At 35.7% G+C, this 21,489-nt stretch overlaps 3 protein-coding genes across 4 annotated transcripts in view; 1 reads left to right on the forward strand and 2 right to left on the reverse strand.

Moving 5' to 3' along the window:
• The window catches only part of spef2 (sperm flagellar 2), a 28,344-nt gene extending 24,316 nt beyond the window's left edge, over positions 1–4,028 (reverse strand). For both annotated transcript variants that reach the window (XM_049470482.1, XM_049470481.1), the window contains exons 1-5: positions 3,856–4,028; positions 2,418–2,520; positions 1,387–1,639; positions 1,084–1,254; positions 503–631 (exon numbers count right to left, since the gene is read on the reverse strand). In XM_049470482.1, the coding sequence (XP_049326439.1) occupies positions 503–631; positions 1,084–1,254; positions 1,387–1,639; positions 2,418–2,520; positions 3,856–3,913 (714 nt within the window). In that variant the 5' untranslated portion in view covers positions 3,914–4,028. The remainder of the gene's footprint in view (positions 1–502; positions 632–1,083; positions 1,255–1,386; positions 1,640–2,417; positions 2,521–3,855) is intronic.
• A 3,933-nt stretch (positions 4,029–7,961) lies between these two features.
• On the forward strand, positions 7,962–9,173 carry LOC125786870 (uncharacterized). Its single transcript, XM_049470501.1, has 2 exons — positions 7,962–8,051; positions 8,621–9,173. The coding sequence occupies exons 1-2, from the start codon at positions 7,962–7,964 to the stop codon at positions 8,864–8,866; spliced, it is 336 nt and encodes a 111-aa protein (XP_049326458.1). The 3' UTR covers positions 8,867–9,173.
• A 1,244-nt stretch (positions 9,174–10,417) lies between these two features.
• LOC125786877 (galectin-8-like) lies at positions 10,418–16,970 on the reverse strand. The gene is made up of 7 exons (XM_049470503.1): positions 16,623–16,970; positions 14,659–14,761; positions 13,858–14,029; positions 13,100–13,247; positions 12,113–12,215; positions 11,854–12,025; positions 10,418–10,836 (listed from the first exon to the last, which is right to left on the reverse strand). The coding sequence occupies exons 1-7, from the start codon at positions 16,915–16,917 to the stop codon at positions 10,687–10,689; spliced, it is 1,143 nt and encodes a 380-aa protein (XP_049326460.1). The 5' UTR covers positions 16,918–16,970; the 3' UTR covers positions 10,418–10,686.
• Between the last annotated feature and the right edge of the window lie 4,519 nt (positions 16,971–21,489).

Here is a 21,489-nt window from a genome sequence, read left to right on the forward strand (position 1 = left end):
AGTAAACTCATTAATAAACCATTCATAAACCCTTTATAAAGTCTTATTTTAAGGTGATACCAGATAAAGATCTCATCAGCTCTATACTAACCAGTTTCAGTCCCTTTCAGAATGAGCCGTTTAAGGGCTCTGACACTTTTATGCAAATATAAGCTGTTGTTGGCCACGCCCCATGTTAACACAATGAGCGTTTACCTTCCACACATTAGCGTTAGCTTGTGCCACATTTCTAAGGAAGCACAAAACTCATTATTTGAAAGTTCTTACATCTCTCTCATCTGCTTACATCTCACCACAGACAGAAGATACAGATCCCTCCCTCAGACTAAGTCTGCTGGCTAATCCTGCTGTGTACTGTCTAAAGTTCGGAACCAGCAGACCCAAATGTAAACATTTCTTTAAATGACCTATTGGGCGGGGCTCTAGTTGGGGTGGACAGGTAAGGGGCAGAGCCTGTGTGATAATATTATATACAGTGCAGTATGTAAGGTGTACAGTGTACCTGGGCCTCATGCTGCTGCCGTTTGCGTGGAGCTCGGAGGGAGCGGCTCACCGGAGGCTTGGGGATTTGGACCGCAGCCGTTTGGATACACTCCATCATCTCCTGCTGCTTCCTGCGCACCTGCTGGAGCTACACACACACACACACACACACACACCATGTCCACATCAACCCATGAATCAGTATTAATGGCCCCGCCCACCTCGGCTAGGGACTGCCCACAGGTGGAGCTGAAGCCAGGCGGCGACACCGTCTCGTCAGATAGGAGCTAACAGCGCTAGGAACAGCATGCAGTTCATTCCTGTGTTATTTGTGTGAATAACACATCAGTGTTTATATACTTTACCCAGTAATTCAGAGCTAAGAAACAAATGGTTAGAATTAGTCTATGGAGGAAAAACACCACCAGCCAAGTACAATTGAGATAGGTAGGTGTTTAGATGTTTAGAATAGTTCTGTTTACGCTAGTTAAAAGTAAAAATCCACCCGGGGTGGACCTGGACCTGGACTCCCCACCTCTGTGTGTAAGTATCTATAGGCTTAAATAGGATCTCAGGTGGATTTGGTGAGTGTGAGTTCACCTTCTGGATGTCCTGCAGTCTCCTCTCCTCCTGCAGGTGGCGCCGTTTCTCCTCCTGCTGCAGCTCCAACATCACCGAGCGTCCGAACCCCTCCTGAGCTCTCCTATCAAACCTCTGAGTGATCTTCTGCATCCTCTCATCCACCTCCCGCTTAACCACGCCCCTCAACCTCTGATACACATACACACACACAGATTACACACACACACACACACACACACAATATACACACATTACACAGGTGAGAGTGTTTTACCTGGTTGTAGATGTGTGTGTGTGTGTGTGTTTATAGTGTGCGTCTACCTGGTTGTAGATGTGGTTCTCTATGCGGTGTAGTCGGGTGGTTGCCGTGGGTTGCATGGTTTCCATGGCGGTACCGGTGAGGCCGGAGCGTTTCTTCTTCTGCAGCAGGACGTACAGCTGGTACAGGAGGCGTGTCGCCGCCCCCGGCTGCCCACGCATCACCGATTTAGCCACGCCCAGGTCGAAGGCCACGCCCAGCAGCTGCAGGCTGGGCTCCAACCGGGTGAAGTTATTCAGCTTAGCGCTGGCTGTGCTGAAATATATATATAATTATAATTATAGTGTAAATACTTTATTAATAAACACAGCTGATTATTTTTAAAACTGCATATCATTAACACAGTGGAGGGATACATATGCAATATGCAGGGAGTAGTGCGTCAAAAAATAGTCCCTAAAAAAACTGAATTAGTTCAGATGTTCCACTATTTTATCATCATCATCATCATTCCATATAAACTAAATAAAATTAAAATTAATATTTATGTTTAGTCATGTGACCAACGCCTGGTTCCATTCACCACCACTGTAAAGTAAAATACAGTGTTATTTTTTTTGCTTTACAATACTTTACAAAAGTACAAATTACCAACCAATCCCAGTGTAAATGTGTTGGAACAATATACATGATAATGCAGAGAATCTGATAAAAAAATTCATGCAGCTATTTAACGCACTGGTCTGTGCAGGTTATTATAAATAAATATAAATAAATAAATATAATATAATATGAGGTTATTGTTTTGTTCATTTTGTTGCTCTGTATTTAGAATAAATGAATTACACACTGCAGGGATGGGCGTGTGAACACACGAATGCCATTAATCAGTTTATATGATTAAATATGGATAGTTATCTGAACTGCATTAAAGCTGAGCACAAAGGGCAGAACACTGTAGATACTGCAGGCTGGCAGCGCCAGTGTACAATAATGATGTAGCTACTCCACAGATGGTGGCTTTACATTGTTCATATTTATATTAGAATTATATTTTATTAACAGAAATTTAGCACTCGACTCATAAACGTACCCATTTTTAGTGAAGTGCTGGAAATCATCCTGGAGCTGATACCTGCTCAGAATCTCCCCCAGCAGATACCCGCTAGAGAAGTCCTTAGAAAAAGAGTGAGGCTCTGAAGGAAAATAATAATTATATTAAATATATAAATATAAATACATATTTGTTTTGCATGATACTGGAAAAAAACACATTGTGATGTTTTGCTGCTCTGCAATATGTATTTAATATATTAAATTTAATACAGGAATTTTCCTAAACATTATTAACAACATGATTCAACATATCATGATGTTAATAATGTGATTTGTGTATTATGATTAAATGATTAAATTAAAATAAAGCATTGATATATTATGAAACTTTTTAATTTTTAATTATAATAAAGATACCACAGAAATAAAACACTTTTTTAATTTGAATACAATAAAATACATAATATGTATTAATATATTTATCTTTCTCATTAATAAAACATTATTATTATTAATAATACATAGAAGCAGATGAACATGCTTTACACAGAGCTTGGTAAAAAAAAAACAGGAAATTAAAATGTAAACAAGGCAAAATGGGAAAATTAATATTATATATTTTAAAAATAATAATGTAATGTAAATGTTATTTAAAACGTGATATAATTATTTTTTATTCCTATTGATAAACATGATAATAGTAGATGTGTTTTACACTGAGCTTGTAAAAAAAAATATTTTAATAAAATAAAGCACAATGAGAAAGACTATGATAATCTAATATTTATTTCTAGTAATAATAATAATAATAATAATAATAATAATAATAATAATAATAATAATAATACATAAACGAAATTACAGGAAATACAAAAAACAATAAAGCAATAAAGAAATATGAAAAATAATATAATTTATAAATATATATATAATTATAATACAGATCTGTACTTTAAAGCACGAGCTTATATATATATATATATATATATATATATATATATATATATATATATATATATATATATATATATTCTAATAGGTTTTTTTAAATATATAAAAATATCAATAATATAGTGCAATATAGAACAGTAATTAAAAAAGGTTGCTAGATAAGATATAGATAAGATATATAACTAGATATAAAAAAGATATATATATTTACACAACGCTAAGCCAGAAAGGGCTTTAGTTAATCATAATGTAACTTAATTGTGTAAAATATATACATTGATTAAAATAAACATAGAATAAACATAAAAATGCGATTGATAATCGAACACTAGTAATAATAATAATAATAATAATAATAATAATAATAATAATAATAATAATAATAATAATAATAATAATAATAATAATAAGTGACGTTTATTAGCTTTATTAGAATGGAACTGCCGCACCATTTAAGGTGGAACGGACAATTCGAAAGTCAAGCCAGACATACCCTTGAATAAAGTGAAATAAAACAAGCTTACCGACAACTTTAGACAAACCAAGCTCCAGATTCAGCCACCGACACAGTATATCAGACATCCTGACACCTTTCCGCCTCTAAACCGATTTAAATTCACTTAATAATACGGATTAAAGAGCGAGAAGGAGCGGTTTGTTTGTATAGCGCTACACAGTTACTACAGCAGGAGCTGTTCACACATAGCAACCGCCTAACAAACACAGATAGATCACTGAGGTCCAACCAACCAGCTCAACTGCAGGATCCACACCTACATCTACAGCTACATCTAGAGGTTCATTTCTTTATTATAGCAAAAAAAAAAAAAAAATACAAATAAAATATAGAATTATCTTTTTTAATGTATCTGTTTTTGATATCAATTTCTAAACGCAGGTTTTACATGACATGTTCTATCTATCCCAAGAATAAAAATATAATTGATTTATATTCGATTATGGGACACATTTCAGTTTTTATTTCAAAAATAAATAATACATTTATACTAATAACTGTAATAGTAATAACCACAGAAACATTTTTCTCTATTTTATATAATTATCGTATCATAGCAGTTATCATCTTATTACTAATAATAATACTAATAATAACTTTTCTCTGCTGAAACTGAGACTTAGTCCAATCACATCCAGTCAACACTGGATTTTCTACCATTTCCAGTTGACCTGAAGAGCTTAAATGGCAAAAATAAAGGGGAAAAATTACGAGTTCATTTGATTTTACCAAATTGAAAACCTCTGGAATATAATCAAGAGGAAGATGGATGATCACAAGCCATCAAACCAAACTGAACTGCTTGAATTTTTGCACCAGGAGTAAAGCAGCATAAAGTTATGCAAAAGCAGTGTGTAAGACTGGTGGAGGAGAACATGATGCCAAGATGCATGAAAAAAAAAACTGTGAATAAAAACCAACCAGGGTTATTCCACCAAATATTGATTTCTGAACTCTTAAAACTTTATGAATATGAACTTGTTTTCTTTGTATTATTTGAGGTCTGAAAGTTCTGCATCTTTTATGTTATTTCAGTCATTTATCATTTTCTGTAAATAAATGCTCTAAATGAGAACATTTTTATTTGGAATTTGGGAGAAATGTTGTCTGTAGTTTATAGAATAAAACAACAATGTTATTTTACTCAAACATAAACCTACACTGAAAAAAATGATGACTTTAAAAAGTTTTGCAACTTTCTGCATTTGCTTTTTTTAAGAAAATGTAATTTCAGAGATTTAAGTAACTTCAACTCGGTTTCATCCTTTCTTTTAGTAAACGTTACTTAATTTCTGCATACAATATTATCTAAGTACAATTACTTAATTCATACAATATTATTTGAATAATTGATGATACATAATATATTATAATTACTGAAATTTACATATTTTTAGTTAAAATGCACATTCAAATATTTACATAATCTCAAAGATTTATTTTTTAAACAGGATGGCATTTAATACATTCTTATTACTATACTAAAAATAATGTATTACATGCCATCCATGTGTTGAGACAGTGTAATACGTGTGTTTTATCTAAAAGTTATTAATTGTCTGGAATTATAATATATTATGTATCATCAATTATTTCAGAAGGACTGTATAAATTAAGTAATTGTAATTAGGTAATATTGTATGCAGAAATGAAGTAAAGTTTACTAAAAGAGAGGATTGACTGAAGTTCAGTTCACTTATTTACTCTATGTAACATTTAAGTCTTGAAACCGAGTTGAAGTTACTTAAATTTATCTGAAATTTAATTTACTTAAAAAAAGCAAATGCAGAAAATTGCTAAACTTTTTTACGTAAATTTTACTCGTCATTTTTTTCAGTGTATAAATAGCAAAATCAGAGAAACTGATTCAGAAACTGAAGTGCTCTCTGAATTTTTTACAGAGCTGTGTATGAAACGATAGGTCATTGCATGCGCTACTACAGTCGATGTTTTTAAACCTCTCACGCAAACCATATGAACATAACCAAGACAGATAAAGAGCTCACAGTCTGACATGAGCTGGTATTTAATTTAATTTATCAGAGAGCTGTATTTACAGCACATCAGGCCACAGATCTGAAACAGCACAGGAAGTGAGGTCACATTTCTCAACACAGGCCAGTATATGACCTCAGTATCAGGATCACTGCAGCAGTAATAAACACTGATGAGTTAGCTTAGTGAAACTGATGTATATATTGAGAAATGTGTGTATTTGAATGTGGTTCAAAGGTGCCAGTTTCATTGTTTGCACTGCCAACCACCAGCGCTATAGCTATCAGTATTCAGTATTCAGACACCGGTCTTTTATTTACATTTATTAATGATTTCATTATACTGTGAACTTTAAACAGCTTGTTTAAACTGTTTACATAACCAGAGAAAACTGACACACTGACACACTGTCTATTTCACACAACACAATTCATTAAATTAGAACTGCTTAGCAACAAAAAAACGTACATAGCAACACCTTAACAACCACCTGGAATACCAGTATCCATGTTAGCATGTTAGCATGTTAGCTTTTTAAAACGTTTAGTCTTTAGATCTTAGTTTAAAGGTTAAAGCTGTTTAAATTACTATAATCATGTTATAATTTTGTTATAATCAGCTGTTAGCAGATAGCTTTTTAGTTAGTTTGTGTTTGCGTTAGCTGATTACAGATTACCTGTTTTACTTTTAAAGTCTTAAAAATGTAAAGCCAGTTTGTTAAAGCAGAACTCCGGTGTAAAATGTTTCGTTTTTTTTTATAGTAAAACATGATAAAAAGTTCTTACCTTTGATGGATCGCACACCTCCGTTCTCCCACAGCGTTCAGAGATATGCTATGCAGAGTCTATGTATATATATATATGTCTATGTTATTATCAGTACAGTGATGGTGGTGCTCGGAGCTGAAGCTAGTAGTGTTATAGTATGTAACCTGTGGTGTTTAATAAGCTTCTTCTGCACTTTTCAAAATTATTAAAGTCTGGTTTTAAATGTCAGGGCTCTCCGGATTCTAGTAAGGAGGTGTGGAGCTACTTTGAGCTGGATAACGAGGGGCAATACAGTCTTTTTTTGTACCAGTAAAGATTATAAAGATTAGAAATTTTATCTTTAACTGTATGTGTGTCAAAAACTTGATGATCCAAAATTGTCTCAGTTTTAAATGAAAAATGTATAATTAAAATAAATATTGTTTATTAGTACAGTGATACAGAATACTGAATAAAATCTATATTTTCTGCTGTCCTGTCTCAGTCCTAGTCTCTGTTTCAATCCCCTGTGAAGACAATGTCTCAGTCCCCTGTCCAGACTTAGTCCCCTGTCCAGACAATGTCTCAGTCCCCTGTCCAGACTTAGTCCCCTGTCCAGTCTATGTTTTAGTCCCTTGTCCAGACTTGATTTCCTTGTCCAGTGTATGCTTCCGTCCCCTGTCCAGTCTCCAGCAGCTCTGGAGTTGTGTGTTTGAGAGGGTCTTTTGTCACCCTGTTTTTAGTCTTCTCTGGTTTGTCTCTTTGCGTTTCCTGTCTGCTTGCTTTCCTCATCATGTGCTCTTTAGCACATGGCTCTGTCTTGTCTCTGCTCTAGTCTCACCTAGTCATTAGTGATCCTACCTGTGTCTCATTTGCTACCTTAGCCCTTTGGTTTTAACTATTTTAAGGTGTCAGATCTCAGGATGTGGTATACTGTGCAAAAGTGTTTAATATTAATTAAAGTAAATATCTCACAAAATAATGTAATGTACTGTAGATTCACACTGTGGTTCATTAGAGGGCATGTTTCACAGCGAACTGTAAAAGTTCTTTCAGGCAGTATTACATGAACATTTACATTTGGTTATCCAAATATGGTAATGTGCGGATAGAGATCAGGTGATAACTACAGGTGAGCAGGTGTTTACACTGTAAGCTCCGCCCCTCCTGATAAGTGAGAGTCCAGTTCTATAAATGGTCCACTGAACTCTGCAGAAGCACCAGCTCAACCCTGCTGACCTACAGACTCTAAACATCAACAGACAGATTCTACTGACCATCGTGAGTACTGCTCCCTCTCTACTCTCAATTAACTCATTTACACACCTGTATTAATTAATCGCTTCATTCATTTTATAATGTTTCAGGAAAAATGAGCAGAAACACACTCTCCACCAACCAAGAGCTGCGCGCAGGAGACTTCCTGATCTCCAACAACAGAGAATTCAAAGCTATCTTCCAGGTAGAACACTCACTAAACCCTCCACACACTGTTTATAACTGATACAACACCCGCTAAACCCTCCATACACCGTTTATAACTGATACAACACCCACTAAACCCTCCACACACTGTTTATAACTGATACAACACCCGCTAAACCCTCCACACACTGTTTATAACTGATACAACACCTGCTAAATCCTCCACACACTGTTTATAACTGATACAACACCTGCTAAATCCTCCACACACTGTTTATAACTGATACAACACCCGTTAACCCTCCACACACTGTTTATAACTGATACAACACCTGCTAAATCCTCCACACACTGTTTATAACTGATACAACACCTGCTAAACCCTCCACACACTGTTTATAACTGATACAACACCCGCTAAACCCTCCACACACTGTTTATAACTGATACAACACCTGCTAAATCCTCCACACACTGTTTATAACTGATACAACACCCACTAAACCCTCCACACACTGTTTATAACTGACACAACACCACTAAACCCTCCACACACTGTTTATAACTGATACAACACCCGCTAAACCCTGTTTTGATCTGGTTTAGGATGATGGGAACTTTGTGGTTTACGGCTGGAAGCCGCTCTGGGCTTCTAATACTGCTGGAAAAGCAGGAAAGTTCCTGATAATGCAGGAAGACGCGAACCTGGTCATCTACAACGATGCGAGCAAACCAATATGGGCCAGTAACACCTGCCAGAATGAACTACACAGGACAACCCAGTTGACCATCAACGATGATGGCAGGCTGACCGTCTGGAGGGATCTCTCAGTGTTTTGGAGTTCTAAGTAAATTTAAAGTTAAAATGATCAGTGACGTCTTTATTTGCTAATAATTTAGTTCAATGAGATAATTCTGTTTGTCCATATTCACTTCTCATAAAAGAAATATACGTATAAAATCACATACAGAATAAACAACTAATGGGCATATTATTATATGTGGCTTTAGGAGTAGGTGATGTCTGAATGTAACTTTAGTTATACAGGGTTGTTTGTGAATGCATGTTATGTTGACAAAATCCGGTCAAAGAAAGTAAAACTCTGCTCACTGAAATACTTGTAACTGACAAAAGTAAAAATAAATAAAGAAAATTACTGCAAGTCAACTAATCATTTTATTTCATTTGAATCATAGTTGCTTTTGAATTGTATTTTTTGATATACTGAACTAAGATGTGTCCTGTAATTACAGTTTTTTACAGTCGCTAACATGCTTTTGTCCAATCTGTAGTCGCATTTTCACAACTCTAAATACGCTTAACCCAACATCTGTCTGTTTGGACTATACTGTTCATATAGTTCATGTTGTATTTTCACAGAAAATACATTTAATTAACATGTTTTAAACTTGCATATATTTTATTAGCAAACAAGAATCCATGCTAACACAATTCTGCATCCCTCTGATCTTATTTACTATTGTTTTAATACAGCATGCCGAAATGAACTAGCTCATGTTCCAAACCTTAAATACAGTATATAACTACTGCTTCTGCAACAATAGCAGCTGTAAAGCTATTATAACTAATACACCATTTAAAATGTACAAATTATTTATAATAAATTATAGGCTATAATAAGGAACCACAGCTGGATCTGGATCTTAGCATTACACTTAACCAGGTTCTGTCAGAGATACAGAGATATAAAAAAGAGATGTTTGGACTGAGTGTCTTCAGTGTAGCACAAAGAGAGAGAGAGAGAAAAATAAAATATGTCTGGATGAGGGTAAAGTAACAGTTAATCCAGGAAAAGGTTTAGTTAAACCAGGACAAGGGAGAGCTGGTTTTCATTCCGGCTTCTCATCATTCAATAAAACCCCCATCCAGATAAATCTCTCCATCCAGATAGAGTGAATCTGATTGTGATTGGATGTAGAGAAGTATAAGATTCTTTAATATATTTACATTCTACTAAAATACATTCATTTACAATCAGCATATATGCAGCTGAAACACTAGAGAACAGCCTAGTGCAAAATCCCAAATTCTATTATCAACATTAACATTTTAATATTTTAAAATTATAGTCATTATGGCTTTTAGAAACACGTGTTTTGTTCTTAATGGCTTTACTCTTTAAGTAGTTTTGAATCCAGCACTTTTTTAACACTTTAACTTAAAGAGTAAAAAGTTGAGAGTTGATTATTCTTCAGCTTCTACAGAAGTATTTTATTAAACTCTATAGTATCTATACTCTATTCTACCTACAGAGTAATGAATGGAGATACATTTTCCACCTTTGGTTATAAGTGGGTGGAGCATGTTGTATATAAAATACCTGACCATACCTGATGATTTTAGATGGAATAAATGAATAAATGGAGCAGGAAGAGCAGAAATGTGGTGGAATCAGCTGGTGTTTTTATGGTCAGACTCAGATAGTAACTCATGTATACATATAATCAGGAAAGCAGAGGAAAACACTGTGTGTAAAACCAGATTAATTTTAAATGTATAAAAGCACATTAATTACAGTAGCATTAAACACTAACAGCTCATTACACTGCTCCTGTACAGGAATCCACTGAGAGATTAAATAAATGCTAAACGGAAATATCTTTATTAGAGACCACTGAAGAGGTGTGAGCATTATAACACAGTACCTACACTACTCCACCCTGATGTCCCAGGTGATGACATCATGAAGGACTGTGATTTTAATGATCGTGGTGATGTCGAACCCTCGGTATGTGAAGTTCAGCAGGTGGGCGTCGCCAACGTAAACTTTAAACTCCTTATCAGTGCACAAGATCTTCACCTGCAATGAGGAACTTAATCAATGGAATCCAGTTCCTATACTATCCTATAGTTCCTATACTATCCTATAGTCCCTACACTACCCTATACTACCCTACACTACCCTATACTATCCTATAGTCCCTATACTACCCTACACTACCCTATATTACCCTACACTACCCTATACTATCCTATAGTCCCTATACTACCCTACACTACCCTATATTACCCTAAACTACCCTATACTATCCTATAGTCCCTACACTACCCTACACTACCCTACACTACCCTATACTATCCTATAGTCCCTATACTACCCTACACTACCCTATACTACCCTATACTATCCTATAGTCCCTATACTACCCTACACTACCCTATAGTACACTACCCTACACAACCCTATACTACCTATACTACCCTATAGTCCCTACGCTACCCTATACTATCCTATAGTACCTACACTACCCTGTACTATCCTATAGTCCCTACACTACCCTATACTACCCTATACTACCCTACACTACCCTATACTACACTACCCTACACAACCCTATACTACCTATACTACCCTATAGTCCCTACACTACCCTATACTATTACTATCCTATAGTACCTACACTACCCTGTACTATCCTATAGTCCCTACACTACCCTATACTACCCTATACTACCCTATACTACCCTACACTACCCTATACTATCCTATAGTCCCTATACTACCCTACACTACCCTATACTACCTATACTACCCTATAGTCCCTACACTACCCTATACTATCATATAATCCCTACACTACCCTATACTACCCTATACTATCCTATAGTTCCTACACTACCCTATACTACCCTACACTACCCTATAGTCCCCATATAGTTTGCATGGAAGCCCATGTCAGTTATTGTACCATTTTAAATAGTTCTTTCTGAGATAATGAAGCCCCAGTTTCTATTACAGGTGTTCTGATGGTCAGGTAGAACCTAAAGCTAACACTGAGATAATCTGAGAGCAGAACATCTCCACCCGCCAACTCACCAGGTAAGATTTTCCACGTGCAAACGGGAAGGAGGGAGTTTCTCGTTCCTCAGAGCCCCAAGCTCCACCAATCTGACTGTTCCTCACAATCACTCTTCCTTTCCCACCATCAGAGAAATACGGTTTAAAATGGAACAGAACGTCCTCATCCTTCATCACGTCGATCGTGAACCTGAATGAACAGAACAGATATTCTGTGTTTATGGTATATATTTATATTTATGAGTCTATATAGGTAAGTGGGTTTGATCACTCGTACTTTTCAGCGTTGGGTTTGACGTGCAGAGGGACGGTGATGGTGTTCTTTTCAGAGATCACATCATTCAGAACATATGTAGATGGTGTAGTTATCCAGAGAGGAACTGGAGAGCATCACCAGTCGTTACCGGTAGGAGAGAAAACACCAATATTACATATATATTGATCAAAAACATTAAACAAATAGGTAATCATCACATTATAAAACCAAGCATTTAATCTGCCCAGTTAGGGGTCATTAGGTTCACCTGCTTTAGCTCAAGTAAAAGTGAGAACAGTTGAACCAGAGAGGAAGCATAAGACACACCCCTGAAAAGGGGAGGGTTTATCAGGTGGAGCTACAGACTGATACTTTCTCCAGATCTTTCCTCAGTGATTCTTTTCTAGCCACTACTGGTCACATTATGGTGTATCTACAGCCCTTTCAGGTTCAGGTGCACAGGTAGTTCAGCTCCTCCAGGATAGCACACATATACACCTGAAACACCTTGCAAACCATAACAACCACCTGAGAAACCATAACAACCATGTGGGATACCAAAGCAAAAAGCAACACTAGACCAACCACCTTGTAAGAATTTAGCAACACCATATCAACCACCTTGCAGCCACTATAGCAACACCATAGGAACCACATAAAAATACCATAGCAACCATCTTGCAGCCAAGTAGCAACACCAAAGCAACCACCTTCTAGCCACTTAGCAACACCATAGGAACCACCGGATATACCACAGGAACCACTAAATGACACCATAACAACCACCAGGGAGTCCACAGCAACCAGCAGTGAATCCATAGCAGTTAGCAACATCATAGCAACTACCAAGTAGCACCTTAGCACCAACCTGGCAACATAATATTGTTATGTGAAACATTACAGTTTCATTATCAAGTGTGTGATTGGTCTTTATTTTTCACACACTGGAATAATCTACATTAATACTTTTCTAATGTGTCCTCAGATCAGCAGTGTGGAGGAACGTACGTGGGCTGATGGTCACACGGTCGAGCAGGACGCCGTTGACGGACAGTTTCCTGATCTGATTAATTTCTTTGATGCGATGAGTGAAATTCAGCAGAGGCTTCTTATCAACTTCCACCCTGTAATCAGCATCAGTGCAGAGAATCTTCACCTGCAACACAGAACACAGGTAAACCCCATGTCCACTGCACACATTTATCAGCCAATCAGACAGCAGCTTAGCCCCGCCCACTGCTTCAGAAAATCATCATGTTTTAAATGATGCATGTTAAATTATTTCACTGCTATAAACATAAAAATATAAATTATATAGCTCTGACCAAAAATAAAGAGCATTTAAAAATGATGAATTTCTTTGATTTTACCAAATTAAAAACCTCTGAAATATAATCAAGAGGAAGATGGATGATCACAAACCAGCAAACCACCAAACTGAACTGCTTGAATTTTTACACCAGGAGTAAAGCAGCATAAAGTTATCCAAAAGCAGTGTGTAAGACTGATGGAGGAGAACATGATGCCAAGATGCATGAAAACTGTGATTAAAAAACAGGGTTATTCCACCAAATATTGATTTCTGAATTAAAAATTTTATGTATTGCTCTTGTTGTTTACAGACAGAAAACGGCATTTTTACATTTGTTTTATCACTGGAACACAGTGCAGGTCTGAGAGGGTTAATCTGTGCAGTGTGTGAGGGTGACTGTAGATTAATACAGGTTCATATAAATTTCTGAGGAAGTGAAGGAGTTAACTCTCACCTCGAAAGCATTTCCAGGTGTGAACGGAAACGGGGAGGACAGGTCTGTTTCCTCAGGTCCCCAAACGTCCCGGATCAGACTGTTCCTGACGAGCACCTGCTTCCCGTCCTGATTAAACCGCGGGTTAAAATGAAACGCTATATCATTGCCTTTATACAGGTTTATATGAAATCTGTGGAGAGAAAACAGAACATTTCAGTTAAAACTACAAAATTAGTTCCCGAAAGAAACGCAGAATGGAGTCTAAGGTGTTGCTAGGTGGTTACTATGTAAAGAAGTTGGTTGCTAAGATGTTGGAAAGCAGTTGCTATCTATCTATCTATCTATCTATCTATCTATCTATCTATCTATCTATCTATCTATCTATCTATCTATCTATCTATCTATCTATCTATCTATCTATCTATCTATCTATCTATCTATCTATCTATCTATCTATCTATCTATCTTCAAGAGTTCAGAAATCAATATTTGGTGGAATAACCCTGGTTGGTTTTTAATCACATTTTTTTTCATGCATCTTGGCATCATGTTCTCCTCCACCAGTCTTACACACTGCTTTTGGATAACTTTATGCTGCTTTACTCCTGGTGCAAAAACCCAAGCATCCATCTTCCTTTTGATTATATTCCAGAGTTTTTTCATTTGGAAAATCAAAGAAATTAATCATTTTTAAGTGCTCTCTTATTTTTATCCAGAGCCGTACACTAAATTGTAACCCCTGTATGGTGATATGTAGAGTATTGGTGAGTTTTTGCTGATAAACAGTCCTGTTGGGTTGTAGTGTTTTAATGATCTTACTTTTCATCATCATCTTTGGCCTGGCCGTGTACGGTGATGATGGTCTGGTTCTGGAGTCCCTCATACAGAACCTGTTCATATGGAACCTCAGGATGGAGAGATCCTGAACAGAAGAACATGAAGAGTTTAGAGAGTTAAATACACATATAGAGAGAGTTTCCCAAACCGAGATTAATCCTAGTCCTGGAATACACTGCATTTTTAATGGAGATTTTCTTGCTTTACAAACATTCATCACTGATTCATCACACATTCTCAAAGTTTTCATTATTTCTGTCTTTTATTGATGTATATGTTAATTAATTTATTTATTTTATTTGTTTTCAATCAATCAATCAATCAATCAATCAGCCTTTATTTTACCGGGGAAAACATTGAAGATAATCCTAATTTTTGAATGAATCATTTATAACTTTACAACTTGTGTTTTTCTCTCTTTTGGTTCCATGTGTTTCTGTCCTCTGTTTTCCTGTCTTGTTTTTCCACAGCCACGTGCTCTTTAGACGCATGGCCTTGTTTTGTTACTATCCTGTCTCTGCCCTAGCTCCGCCTGTCTTATTTGTAACCCCGCCCCCTAGTTACATTCTCTAGGTGTTCCTCACCTTCTTATTGTATTAAAGCTCCTTTATTTCAGTGTTTCTCTGTCGAGTTTTTTTGTATTTTTGTATGATTTTTGATCTTGTTGTTTTTTCTCTGCTGTTTGCTCTTTGTTTCTTGTTTTAAAGTCATGTTTAATCTGTTCAGTATTCTTAGTGTTGTTACTCAAAGTCTTCTTGGTTTGATTTTCCTCGTTTTCAGAATCATGTTTTCTTAGTCTTGTTTATTCTTGTTTTGCATTATTCCTTGCCGTGGATGTTTTCGTTAATACCTTGTTTAATTGAAATATTATCTGCATTTACACCCGTCCTATTATCCTTTAATCTATGACAGGGACTGAAAAAAATAAAAATAAAAGAAAAAAAGAATAAATGGCAAAAGCATTAGAAAATCACACAAGATGAAAGATTTAGATTTCATTTCTTAGATAATTTAAATTCAAAATAAAAGGATAAGTGGACAGACCAAAATGAAAAAAAAAAAGATAAAATAAAAACTCAAACTAACTAAAACAGTTACAGGTTTATAAAGGTGAAAAAGTTCAAAATGATTTAGTGACTCCAGTGAGCTGCGTTTTAGATTTTGCTGTAGTATTTTATGTTGTAAATGTTGAGAGTATTGTGTTACATTTTGTGTGTATGTTTATATATATATATTGGGAAATAATAATGTTTATTGTTACATCACTCTAAAACTGTATGTTCTGTTTAAACTTTTACAATTTTCAACTTTTATCTGTACTACATACTCAACCACTAGTATTTAATAATACACAATTGGAACACACGCATCGTCTATAACTAGGCATAATCCCTCAGTCCCTCTCTAAAAAAACACTCCTTTTATCTTTATTTTTATTAATGATTATTAATAAAATAAAAATATTAATATTATTGATTAATAGAATTAATCAGTCACTGTTTCTTTAAAAATTAAGGACATTATAAAGAGTTTATTTTGTTTTTGTTGGAGTAACAGTCTCTACTATCCAAAGAAAACAAACATTGCTGTCAGAATTTGATTGCGTTCATCCACACTAGTGTTGAAGACGGAAGGATGATGAATAATGATCTTCAGACAAATTCATCCTTGAGTCTCCAACTCATCTCTGTATCCTGTAGTACAGTATGGAGCTCCATCGTTCCAGAGAACACAGTTCCTCCTCTGATCCACAGAGTCTCAATACTGAGGGTTTAAACCCCTCTATAACACAAGACTGGCAGATTTTTATTCTATTGCTGTTTTATAAACTGCTCCACAGGGACTAGACAAGCTGTATGTGCATTTGCACATGTGTGTTAGCAATGGGTACAACTACATCTTATATCATTATATTTGAATTATTTAAATAAAAAATATATTATTACCTTTTATTCCGCTCAGGCTTTGAGCCAGATAACTGTGGTTCATGGTTTTCAGGTTTTTCTCGAGAACCTCCACGGCATCTTTTTCTCCATAAGCCTGCACCACCTCCCTCACCGTCACCTGCACCGTGGAGCCCACCACCACCCCCACCTCCGGCTTCACCCCGGGAACCAGGCGCTTCTGCAGAACCTGCAGATCCTCAGCGTTCAGGTTCTCCAGAACCTTCTGAAGAACTTCCCCAACACTGGGTACATCAGCCATTTCTACTCTAAATACAAAAACAACATATATCAACATATATACACTCTTCTGAACCCCCTGACATCTTACACTCAACCGCTCCGTGATCCCGTTAGACTGTACCCTGCGGGAGAACCGGAAAAACACTAAATATAAATCCTTAAATCAGGGTAAGATCAATAATAACTCATCCATACATTCATTTCCAGCAGGTAACAGTACTGAAATGAGATGAGATCTTTTACAGGAAAAAAAAATGTGTAGTATGCTATAGGTTTGTATACGCTAGTAATGGGAAGTATAGGAGTAAAGGTTGGAATATGATTAGAAAAGTATAGACAGCATTGAGTCATGAGTATAGAGTAGTACAGAGCAGTACACAGTCATATAGGGAGTATACTGTACGTTACTTCAGTTATAGGGTTGTATAGCAAGTATAGTTCTGTACAGGGTGATACAGGAAGTATAGGATACTTTAGGTATAGTGTAGTATAGCGAGTATAGAGTGGTACAGGGTAATATAGGGTAATATAGAGAATATAGGGGAGTACAGAGTGTATAGTTTAGTATATAGTAGTATAAGGTAGTAAAGGGTAGAATAGTATTATAATTTATATAGGAGTATAGTTTAGTATAGTATAGAGATTGTAGGGTCAAATAGGGTAATATAGAGAATATAGGGGAATACAGGGAGTATAGCTTAGTATAGAGTATATAGAGTAGTATAGAGAGAGTATAGTTTAGTATATAGTGATAGTTTAGTATAGAATAGTATAGAGAGTATAGAGCATATAGAGTAGTATAGAGAGTATAGAGCATATAGAGTAGTATAGAGAGTATAGAGTAGTATACAGTATTATAGTTCAGTATAGAGTAGTATAAGATAGTAAAGGGTAGAATAGTACTATAGTTTATATAGGAGTATAGTTTAGTATGAAGTAGTATAGAGAGTGTAGAGTCAAATAGGGTAATATAGAGAATATAGGGGAGTACAGGGAGTGTAGCGTAGTATAGAGTATATAGAGAGAGTATAGTTTAGTATATAGTAATATAGTTTAGTAGAGAGTTGCATAGAGAGGGTATAGTTTAGTATAGAGTAGTATAGAGAGTATAGAGCATATAGAGTAGTACAGAGAGTATAGAGTAGTATACAGTAGTATAGTTTAGTACAGGGTAGTATAAGGTAGTTAGCACTTTTAGCAATTGCCTTTTTATATGTTTCTTTTACCTTACAGCTAAATTTATTAACAGTTCAATTAATTTAAAGTATATTAATATTAAATGTCATATTAAATAAGCTGTTATTTTTATATTTACCAAGAAAGCGGTCTTTCTCTTCTTCTGCTGAGATGAAGAACTCTGAGGTGGAGGTGATCTAGTGGACCCTGTTTATATACAGCAGGAGAGGCTGTTTGGGGATGAAAATTCATTCTCAGGAAAACCGTCTCCAACCTGAGAACTGATACTGATTTCTGTTGAATTTGTTTATCATCTGTAGTGATAAAAACACATAACTGTATTTAAACGCTGAACTTTATCTAACTATGCAGAATTTATACACACAAAGTTATGTACTTACTGACAATATATTAAAAAATCAAGTGCTTAAATGACACTTTCTAATAAAAAAGTGGGATCATTTAAGCTGATTAAGCCAAACTGATTCAAAAATGCATTGCTGAGATATCAACACAGTAAAGGTGTGTAGAATTAACTTTTTAGGTTAAATTTTGAGTTAAGGTCAATTTATTCACTTGACACCCTATTTCAAATTAGTTAAAATGATTTGCATGGGATAAGAAATCACAGATGAGAAATAAGAGTAGCTACTCAATTTACACACTGCTGACACCTCCAAACACATAACTATAACGCTTACAACAATGACAAAATTTTAGTTTAATAACACGTGTCAGTGTGTCTTTGCTATCATAACAACAGGAAAAGTACACATTTCACAGCTCAAAACACAAAGCAAAAGGCATGTACTAATTCTCTTAATTAATCTTGGGTGTGGTTAATCTTGGGTGTAACATGAAATAATAAACCAATCTGAGCGTAATCTGTTTGTTCATCATTCCCTTTAAGAGTAGATCAGGTGAGCTCTGACTTTGGTGGATTGCTATTTTAACGGTGCAGCTACCTGGACGTGTCCAACAAACTCTTCTCAGCAGAGGAAACTGAGCTGCTGGTTGACGCTGTGAAGGAGCTCCAGCAGCTCATTTACAGGAACAGCAATGTTATTTTATTTACTATTCTGTTTATTGTTGATGTAAAAGTTGGGTTTGTGCTGCTGTGTGTTCATGTGTGTGTAATAAGTGGGGGTGTACGCTCGGCGCGCCTGTGTAGATATATTCAGAAGATCTGTTGCTGTTTAAACCAGTCAGGAGGAAGGAGTGAAAATACACTGTTGGTGGAGTGTAAGATAGCAATGAACATCACAACACATAATGCATGTAGGCTATAGGCTTTGCTACACAATGACTTACTGCAGCTCCTCCTTCAGATCCTCTATATTTCAGAATAAATACATTAATAAACTCCTTTTACACAAACACATTTCAGTTCATACAGGATTAATATATTCTAATTATTTTTATAAAAGTTTTTATATCACATATTCAGGCCTCTAAAAGTCTTTTTGGCAGCAGTTCAGATGCAGGTATTTCTGGACTCGTTTCTACAGGCTCTTATTCTTATCTGGATTTAAACAGTTGAGCTCGATCTTCAGATCTTCTGAAGCTCGATCAGATTGGAAGGCGAGTGTTTGTTTACTTACATAATTGTTTTAGTAGTTAAATACGGGTCTGGCTCTGTTATTTAGAGACAGTTAAAGACATGCCCTGAAGATTCTCCATCACTGTTTTGACTTTAATCCAGTATCAGTGGTATCAGAGCAGCAGCTGAGTGTAAACTGTACTGTAGTTTAGGGGTGTAAAGTCTATATTATTATTATAAACTACTGTACAATCATTTTAACAGTTTTATTAAGAGATGCTGAACACTAAGTTAAGACAACTTTAAAATGATGAGTTTCTTTGATTTTATCAAATTAAAAACCTCTGGAATATAATCAAGAGGAGGATGGATGATCACAATCCATCAAACCACCAAACTGAACTGCTTGAATTTTTACACCAGGAGTAAAGCAGCATAAAGTTATCCAAAAGCAGTGTGTAAGACTGGTGGAGGAGAACATGATGATTAAAAACCAGGATTATTCCACCAAATATTGATTATTTCTGAACTCTTAAAACTTTATGAATGTGAACTTGTTTTCTTTGCATTATTTGAGATCTGAAAGCTCTGCATCCTTTTTTTTATTTCAGTCATTTCTCATTTTCTGTAAATAAATGCTCTAAATGAGAATATTTTTATATTTTTACTCAAACAAAAACCTATAAATAGAAAAATCTGAGAAACTGATTCAGAAACTGAAGTGCTCTCTTTATTTTCGTTCCAGAGCTGTAAGTACAGATTTGTCTTTTTATACTAGTAAAAATGAAAACGATTATAAATGTTATCTTTAACTGAATATGTGTCAAAAAACTTGATCCAAAATTGTCTGTTTTTCAGATTAAAAATTACTCTATATAAATAAGATATATATAGTTTATTAGTACAGTGATACACTAGAAAGAATGTACCTTTTAGCTGTATAAATTGTATAAATCTGTATTTTTTGCTGTTAGGAACGACTTTGTACTTGTAAAGATCAATATTATACTCATGAGGGAAATAATTATGAACAGTGTACTCTTGAGTACTTCTGTGTTTAGTGTGTGTGGTAAACTCACACTGTGTAGATGTGCAGAACTCTATATATAAATATATCAGAAGAGCACCGCAGTAGACGTAACCCACGTTTCCCCAGAAAGACTCGTGTTCTTTATCTCAGACAGTAAGTGTAAATAATAAGTGTAATTCCTGCTGAAGGCTGATCAGATCTCAGTACGTCTGACAGTCAGGATCAGTTTAAACTCGTCGTGTTTTCTGGTTTATTAATCAGTAGAATGCAGAATCCTGCATATGTGGGTTTATTTTCAGTATCGGTGTGACTGCAGGATCCACTCTAATCATCCAGCAGATGAATGAATCAATGAAGTTCAGCTTATATAGCTTATATTTACACATTTACACATAACCATTCATACTCAGCACTCATCCACACACACCGGTGAGAGGCGGCAGCCAATAGCGCACAGCGTACACTCAACCAGAAACAACCCCGTCCACCTGGAGCACTGCATCCAGCACTACAGCAGAGAACAGAGTACCAATTCAACTGGACCCACAGTCATACATACATTTACCCACACACTTACACACACATATTATTCAATTTACCAGATCAATTTACAGTATTTAATTTAACTGATCTACATGTGTTTTTGGACTGTGGGAGGAAACTGGAGTCCCCGGAGGAAACCCACGCAGACACAGGAAGAACATGGAAACCCCACCCAGAGAGGGACTTGAACCCAAGACCCCAGTGCTGGGAGAGGAAAGTGCTAACCACTAAACCAGATCCCACTGTTTAATCAGAACTTCAGTCTTTATTCATCTGAAACAGATCAGCTACATGAACATACACTGCCCGGCCAAAATAAAATAAAGTCTCCACCTGGA

Source organism: Astyanax mexicanus, chromosome 22 (genome assembly GCF_023375975.1).
Source record: "Astyanax mexicanus isolate ESR-SI-001 chromosome 22, AstMex3_surface, whole genome shotgun sequence".
Taxonomy (NCBI): Eukaryota; Metazoa; Chordata; class Actinopteri; order Characiformes; family Acestrorhamphidae; genus Astyanax; species Astyanax mexicanus.

Bases quoted from the DNA above. Each gene is read 5' to 3' on its own strand.
- LOC125786877 (XM_049470503.1), bottom strand. From the start codon at position 16,917: ATGTTGATATATGTTGTTTTTGTATTTAGAGTAGAAATGGCTGATGTA. The intron at 14,762-16,622 runs GTAATAATATAT...TCTTCTGTTCAG, and splicing joins AAGCCTGAGCGGAATAAAAG to GATCTCTCCATCCTGAGGTT. The intron at 10,837-11,853 runs GTGAGTTGGCGG...TCCTCATTGCAG, and splicing joins CACGTGGAAAATCTTACCTG to GTGAAGATCTTGTGCACTGA.
- LOC125786870 (XM_049470501.1), top strand. From the start codon at position 7,962: ATGAGCAGAAACACACTCTCCACCAACCAAGAGCTGCGCGCAGGAGAC. The intron at 8,052-8,620 runs GTAGAACACTCA...GATCTGGTTTAG, and splicing joins AATTCAAAGCTATCTTCCAG to GATGATGGGAACTTTGTGGT.